This window comes from Ischnura elegans, chromosome 9 (genome assembly GCF_921293095.1).
Source record: "Ischnura elegans chromosome 9, ioIscEleg1.1, whole genome shotgun sequence".
In the NCBI taxonomy this organism is placed as follows: Eukaryota; Metazoa; Arthropoda; class Insecta; order Odonata; family Coenagrionidae; genus Ischnura; species Ischnura elegans.
Window position 1 is genome coordinate 88850416 of NC_060254.1, and position 8415 is coordinate 88858830.

An 8415-nucleotide genomic window follows, 5' to 3' on the forward strand; every position below is an offset into this window, starting at 1 on the left:
GGTATTTGTTTAAAAGGAAACTTTATGTTTGTTCAAATGTGCAATAAATTAATTGCCATGTTAAGTGTGACAATTGTGTGAAGCCCTCCCTTCAGTGCTGTCCATAGGAAGGCAACTTTGGTTGCCTGGCGCCCGTAAAAAGAAATTCCTATGAGGTTAGCCCACGACTCAAGAGATCGGAGCCTGCCGAAAGCTGCCGGGTATTAGCTTATGGTAGGCGGTCCCATCGGATCATAGGCCGAGGGATGGCGTGACAAAATATACTGCCACGCCTGCAAGAGTAGACACGAATCCGGTAAAAATTGCTTCATGTCGCCGGTGGCAAAAACAAACGCGTTCTCGAAAGTAAAATTTATTTATATTTTTTACGATATCGAATGCACGCAAGATACCCCAATGCCTGGAAAATCGGAAAATTTTCTCCATACTACAAATTTCCTTGTGGCACAGAAATCATGTGAGACTTGTATCGGTGTGGAATCTCTAGAGCATTGCTCAGGCTGTGGAGAACGCCAGCTGATATTTAGTGACTGTGATCCGGTGGCGGAATTTCCGAAAAGTCTGGTGGCGCTGCGGAAAGGATTTAAAGAGCTTATTTGCATAGCCCACTATGGGAAGGGTTATGACAGCCACTTCGTCATTAAGACAATGGTGGAGAAGATGGGCTGGACACCATCAATCACCACGTTTACCAACCGATCACAGATCGGTCTGAGCTCAGACCGAGCTGAAATTAGAAAGTGAGCTGACTCGGCGCGTTGCGTTTACCAACATGGATTTGACGTATCGATTGTTTCATAGAATCGATCAGAATCGATCATCAATCATCGATTCTGTTTGGAAAGTGGTTTTGTTGTCATTGCTTGTTGTCATTGTGGAAATCGCAGTAAGCTTTTTCAATCATGGAATCGTCAGCGATATTGGCATTGCTATGGAGTCATAACCTGGAAATATTCTCGGCGAATTTAAGCAGGTACCAGCTTTTTGTAACCCGAAGGAGGAGGGAACACCGGCAAAGATTATTTGCAATCATGAAGGAATTTACGCAGTCACTGTCAACGATAGATAGAAGAGTGCTTATTCTTCATTCTCTTGACCGAAAAAGAAGAGGAAAAAACAAACAACGGAGCGGACATTGGTGGGAAGTCGTTGTTTCCCAACATTTTGACGAAAGCGATTGGTTGAGTAATTTTCGAATGAGCTAATGCACTTTTGAACATTTGTGTTTAATTTTGGAGCCAAAACTCTGTGCGACAAACGATTCCGCGCAAACACCTGTACCTTTGAAGAAGAAGGTGGCGATGACCATCTACAAGCTTGCCTCCTGCGCAGAATTTCGAGTGGTAGCAAATCAATTCGGAGTCGCAAAAAGCACTGCATGCAAATGGTTCCGACTTGTTGTTGTCGCGATAAATACTTCTTTGATGGAGGAATCAATTAATTTGCCATCTTCTGAGGACTCTCAGCTATTAGCAGCACTTTTTAAGGAAAAATTTTACTTGCCGCAAGTTATTGGAGCCATTGACGGAACTCACATTCCTATTTTGCCACTGAAAGATTCGTATCGGGATTTCATCAATCGAAAGGGTTGGCCATCTGTAAACCTAACAGCTGTGGTGGATTATTTTTACTGGTACGGGGTTAAAACTTTTCATTTGACACTTGAAGGAGCAAATTCGAAAGAAAAATAACTAATTAATCTCTTTTAGTTTCAGATACGTAAGCTGTAAGATGCCAGGGTCTGTGCACGATGCGAGAGCTCTTAAAGAATCGACCCTCTATCAATTCAGTGACTATCTAATGCCTTCAGGTGAAGATGACCTGGATGGCACTGCTATTCCATATCTAGTTCTGGGAGATCCAGCCTATCCTTTACTATCATGGTTGCTGAAGGGGTATCCTGGAAGGAATTTATCCCCTGAACAGGAATCATTCAATGTGTATTTAAGTTCTGCAAGAATGTGTGTTGAGATTGCTTTCGGTAGGCTAAAAGCTAGGTGGAGGTGCTTGCTCAAACGAATAGATGTGGACTACACATTTGTGCCTCAAGTTGTGACTGCATGCTGTATTCTCCACAATCTGGTTGAAAGATCCAAGGACACCTTCGTTGATAATTGGTTAGAATTGGTGGAGTTGCAGGAACATATATTTCCTCAACCATCAACTCTGATGATGACTGACAGAGACAATGAAACCATGGCTTCTCTCAGGAACAAATTATGTTCTTACCTTAGTGATCGGGCTCCCTTGCGACAGTCCTCAATGTAATAAAAATAATTTGTATCAGGGCAACAATGAAAACATCATCAGATATTCACATAAATTAATTTATTTTAACTTCTTTTCCCTAAAATTTCCTTCAGACTCTCCATAAATTTGTCCGTACATTGTGCCATTAGTTCTTTCTGAGCATCAATAAATTTTTTATTTTCCCTCTCCTCCCATTCCCTTTGCTCCCTACACTCCTCCTTCCACTTGGCATTAAAGGTCTCAAAGCGAGTGGTGAGTTTCTCTTCTGCTTCCTGTATCTGCTTCAGCACCATGTCCGTCTTCCCCTTCCTTCTCTTTGGAAGCGGAGAAGGGGAGGAGCAGACACTGGAGGTCGAGGGTCCAGGAGATGCGATATCATATGGTCCTCCATTGTCTCCTTCTTCTCCTGTGACAACTCCTAAAAATAAAGCAGAAGAGCATTAGTTTGAAGTTCCCATTGTAGCAATGGATTTGCAATTTATAAGCATGAACTGATGTCACGCTGATGGTAATTTCATCATTCCCAGGAATAATTTGGATGTCTACACACATTATCACTTATTATGGTAAATCAAAGTTTTAAAAGGTACAATACCATCAGCTGGCCATAGGTTTTCGACACTATAATGATATACATGGTCATTGCATAACAATATTTTACGGCTGATGAGAATATGAAACCACTGTTCAAAAATTTATGTAGCTGTCAGATATGCTTAGAAGAAAATTATTTGGAAGTCATCCCTCGAATTGGTAATTACTTTTTCAGAGGCCAACTATAAAATAATTTAAGCCTCGTAAGTTTACAGAGATAACATGAGTAGATCTTGAAGGAGATTTAGAAAGGTTTTCAAGAGTACTCAGGCCTCTGCTCGCATTAATGAAGAGTCATAATGTTCGAGAGAAGGACACATCTCCGAGATACATTTGTTATTACCTGAATCAATTCCCCCCTCTACGAAAGTAACATTCGCACGATGTCCTAAAATTTCGTGAAGAGCCTCAAAATAAGGCGATGCGTGTCCAGCACCTCCACTGCGTCTCCTGGCAGCCACCTCCTTCCTGTACTCCTGCTGCAAATGTTTCCACTTCGTCCGGAGCTGGTTGACGTCACGGATGTAGCCGGATTCGGACATTGGGCCCACTAGCCTCATGTAAATATCGGAGTTCCTACTCCTGATACAAACCAAGGATACAATTACCGCAATTAGGATTTCCATTTGTTCAAAATTAAAAAGAATAATATGCAGCGTCTACAAGAGGGCATTATCGAATCGCATTTAAGACTGCACCAAACATTTGTGCACATGCAGCACGTTAACAAATTATCAATTATTTTACCTATTTCCATCTAGAAGACGCATAATGTCCTCTTCTTTGATTAAATTTATTAAATGCATCGTCTCCTGCTCGCTCCATACGTTCCTCTTCCTTTCCAAACTCATTTCTAAAATCTTATTTCTCACCACGCCAACTCAATGAATCACAACAACCAAACGTGCTCTTGAAGAGTTACGATTGCATTTTGTCTGTTATGGGATGACAAAGAAGGAACGAAATGCGCAACGGAGCTGATCAGCTCGAATCGTTTACCACTCAGGCCGAGCTCTACGGCTCGATCTGAGATTTCACTGGTTTCGAAAGTGGACTGAGCCAGCCCGCTTACAGGCCGGCCTGGTCGGGCCGCTGCGTTTACTAACCCGGACCGAGCCGGCTAGACCGATCTGAGATCGGCTGGTAAACGTGGTGAATAATATCTTCAGGGGGTAAATTGATGTGTATCGAGTATGAAGGAGTAAGATTTATTGTCTCAATAAACTTTCTCCCCATGCCGCTATCAAAGCTCCCGTCGGCACTAGGCTTGGACGAATCATTATCAAAGGGTTACTTTCCCCATCTGTTAAACACTTACGCAAACAGAGACTACGAAGGACCGATGCCTCCGCAGAGACACTACGGCGTTGAAGGAATGTCACGACAAGACGCGGATAAATTTCGCGCTTGGTACAACTGGTTGCTGCGGATTATGTTTTTGGGGTGACACGCAATCGCGTAAAGCGGTACCATGGCTTTTGTCGTAGGAGAGACGGCGGGGGATAAAAATATGTCACGCTGCTAGTGGGAGGGAGGTTTTAGGAAGAAAGGTCGACGGATACGTGGAAACAGCTACGGAGATAGAAATCTTCGAATTTCACGGTTGTTTTTTTCTCGGATGTCCTAAGTGCTTTAAGAATGGAAGTGAACCCATAGCCAACAGCACCTCAGAAACAATGCGCTCACGACTGGAATCGACAGAGAGGAGAATGAAGTTCTTCACGGAGAGGGGGTATACCGTAACGCAGCAGTGGGAGTGTGAGTTTCAGAGGGAGATTGATCGCGACAGTGAATTGAGAACATTTGTGACCGAGCATGCGTTTTTTTCTGGAAGCTCCTCTAAATCCCCGCGACGGCTTTTACGGGGACGAACTAACGCGGTTAAATTGTATCACAAGATGAACGAGTCAGAAGGGGAGGAGATCCGATAGATAGACATGCTCGCTCTATCCCTTTGTGAACAAATATAAGCCGTATCCGGTGGGTCACCCTGTTGTGCATGTTGGTGACGATTGCCCCCCTTTAAAGGAAGTGGAAGGACTGATAAAATGTGACGTTCCTCCTCCGAATGAACTATATCTCCCTGTTCTACCCATGAAGGCAAATGGGAAGTTATTCTTCCCTCTCTGTAGAACTTGCGCCTTGAACGAAAATCAAGGAGTTTGTGGCCATGATACAGAGGAGAGGAGCTTAAAGGGCACCTGTGTCACGGACGAGGTGAACAAGGCTGTCGCGATGGGTTACAAAATTCTTAAAATACACGAGGTGTGGCATTATAACATCACCAAATATTCTCGAGAAACGGGCGAGGGTGGACTACTCGCCAGCTACATTAATAAGTTTCTGCGTGTTAAACAAGAAGCTAGCGGTTGGCCTACGTGGTGTACCAGCGATGAACAGAAGGATGAGTATTTACAGCTATTCCTTGCTAGGGAAGGAGTCGCCCTCGACCGAAACAACGTTGAATATAACGCTGGAAGAAGATCACTAGACAAGATATGTCTCAACAGTTTCTGGGGAAAACTAGGTCAACGCGATAATCTGACACGCACGACAGTAATCAGAAAACTCGACGATCTCTACACGCTGTTATCAAGTCCAAACGTCGAGGTGCTTCGAATGGTCGAAATTAACGATGAAGTCCTCTACGCCCACTGGGAAGAGGTTGCCGAAGTCGTCACCCCCGCTCCGAGTAGCAACGTTGTTTTAGCCTGCTGCACCACAGCCCATGCAAGACTGGAGTTGTATAAATATTTGGAGAAACTAGAACGCCGGACCTTGTACCACGATACAGACTCAGTATTGTTCACGCAGCGCCCCGGAGAGTGGGAGCCTCCGGTGGGAGACTACCTCGGCGACATGACTGATGAACTCTCGCCCCTAGGAGAGGGGTGCTATATTTCGGAATGCGTATCTGGTGGTCCCAAAAACTATGCATACATAGTTCGCTCCAAAATTAATCCCGAATTCGAGAAAAGAGTGTAAAGTCCGTGGTGTCACTATAAATTCCTCCAACGACGAAGTGGTGTGCTTCGATACTTTAAATCGATGGTACTTGAAGGCGCTCCTGGGCGGCGACTAACATATAAACATCGAATATACAGGACTAATAAGCACGAAGTTGCCACTCGAGAGGAGACTAAACTCTTCAGAGTGGTTTACACGAAGAGGAAACGAGACCTGGACTACGACACCCTGCCATACGGGTTTAAAAAGCGGAGATCTGATGACAAATGATGTGAAAAAGAAACCTTAATTTTTATTTTGACATTTTTAAAAATTTACGTCTACTTACACACCTATTCTATGCACATCTCTTACTTATTTTTTATTTTATTTTTTAAAATTTTATTTATTTACTTTTGTTTTTTATTTTGTTTTTTAAAATTTTATTTATTTACTTTATTTTTTATTTTGTTTTTTAAAATTTTATTTATTTACTTTATTTTTTATTTTATTTTTTAAAATTTTATTTACTTACTTTATTTTTTAAATTTTATTTATTACTTTATTTTTTAAAATTTTATTTATATACTTTATTATTTTAAATTTTATTTATTACTTTATTTTTTTAAATTTTATTTATTTACTTTATTCTTATTTTATTTTTTAAAATTTTATTTATTTACTTTATTATTTTAAATTTAATTTATTACTTTATTTTTTTAAATTTCATTTATTTACTTTATTTTTTATTTTATTTTTTAAAATTTTATTTATTTACTTTATTTTTTTTAAATTTTATTTATTACTTTATTTTTTAAAATTTTATTTATTACTTTATTTTTTAAAATTTTATTTATTACTTTATTTTTTTAAATTTTATTTGTTACTTTATTTTTAAAATTTTTATTTATTTACTTTATTATTGTAAATTTTATTTATAACTTTTTTTTTTTTTTATTCCCCGCACGGGGGGAAGAGAGTAATCTCTTCCTTTGGGGAGCCGCGCCCCCACGGACCCGAGCCCACCGAGGAGACAAGCTCGTTAAAAAACCCCGTCGCTCGCTCGGAGAGTGTCCAGACAGCATGTGACTCTGCTGTTCTGAGTAGCCGTAACATCTGGCGTCCAGAATCACCCACGTGTTTGCCGTGCGTGGAGACCCGTACAAGGGGGAGAAGGGGATCCTGGTGGGTGAGTTCTCCGGCACCCAGCTGGGCGTCGGAAACCCGGTATGGGCCGGAGTTCAATACCCCACTTCGGCCCTGGATTCCCCGAAAAACGGGCGGCCGAGAAGAGCCCAGCTCGGTCAATCGGCTCCTGGCGGCTGGGGAGCTTGGCGGCTCCTTCCGAGCGTACGCCAGGACGGGTTAGTGCTGGAGATATGGGGGTCTCCGTAGGGCGGCCGAAGGCGTGTGGGTTCGGAGGGCCCCTGCGCTGGAGGTTCTAACCCGAAAGGGATCCCCAGTCAAAGGTTCCTATATCCCTTGGGTAGCCCTGACGTCCATTCCGGCTCGCGGGTGGCGTCCCAAATGTGTGGCTCCGTGGTGGGTGGGGAGCCCAGGGGATGAATTCTATATACTTGGATGGCTGAAGAAACTCTACCTCCAACCAAAAGATCCCGTCCAGACGACGGGAGAGTTAAAGTTAACGGCGCTAGTCAGCGCTACCTAGTAATGAGGTGCCAGAAGGAAGGGGAGAACCTGAAAAAGGTGTCCCCCTTCCTTATTCGTAAAGTTTTATCGGGTTTGGTTCCCGGGGAGCTGAAATCAGCTAAAAAGCTTCGCGATGGCATACTGCTCATTGAAACTGAAAATGAAGCCCAGAGCGAAAAGTTACTTAATGTTAATAAGCCGCATGATATTCCCGTCAAGGTCGAGGTGCACTCCACCCTAAACACCTGTCGGGGAGTTATAAGCCACTTTGATCTGCTGTACGTTGAGATCGACGAGATCAAACGTGAGATGGCCTCCCAAGGAGTCTCTGATGCTCGTCGACTCACTACAAGGCGCAACGGAGAGAAAATCGACTCGACATCAGTCGTACTCACGTTCGCGCGTGACAAACTCCCTGACAGAGTGTTTATCGGATACGAATCGGTCCCAGTGCGACCATTCATACCGGCACCCCTGAGATGTTTCCAGTGCCAGCAGTTCGGTCATATGGCCACGAGGTGCCAAGGCAAAGCCACCTGCCCACGATGCGGCCTGGACAAGCACGAGGGTGAGTGCAATGGTGACCAGCGTTGCGTCAACTGCGAAGGTGCTCATCCCGTGTACTCCCGCAAATGCCCGAAGCTGATAGAAGAGCGGAAAATAATGGAGATCAAGACGGTAGAAAAGATCCCGTACTTTGAGGCGAGGAAAAAGTACAGAGCTCAAGTAGCTCCTACTTTTTCCAGATCTTTCGCACAAATAGCTTCCGCTCCTATTGCCAAAATCACCATCTCGACTCAGACGGAAGAAAATTTGAACAAGAAGGCTGGAGAGCAAAAATCGGCCGCGCCGGCTAAGGCCACAGATCCGGCAAACAAGGATAAAGTCGTGGGAACGAAATCACCAAATAAGAAACCCAACAAAAACAACGCCGGTGCTACACAAACCAAACGCGGGAACTCTCAGTCCCCCGGC

General features: G+C 43.4%; 1 protein-coding gene across 1 annotated transcript; it reads left to right on the forward strand.

Annotated features, from left to right (window-relative positions):
• The first annotated feature begins 452 nt into the window (after nt 1–452).
• Nucleotides 453–3385, forward strand: LOC124165403 (protein ALP1-like). The gene is made up of 2 exons (XM_046542797.1): nt 453–1633; nt 1710–3385. The coding sequence occupies exons 1-2, from the start codon at nt 1302–1304 to the stop codon at nt 2266–2268; spliced, it is 891 nt and encodes a 296-aa protein (XP_046398753.1). The 5' UTR covers nt 453–1301; the 3' UTR covers nt 2269–3385.
• Nucleotides 3386–8415: the final 5030 nt, after the last annotated feature.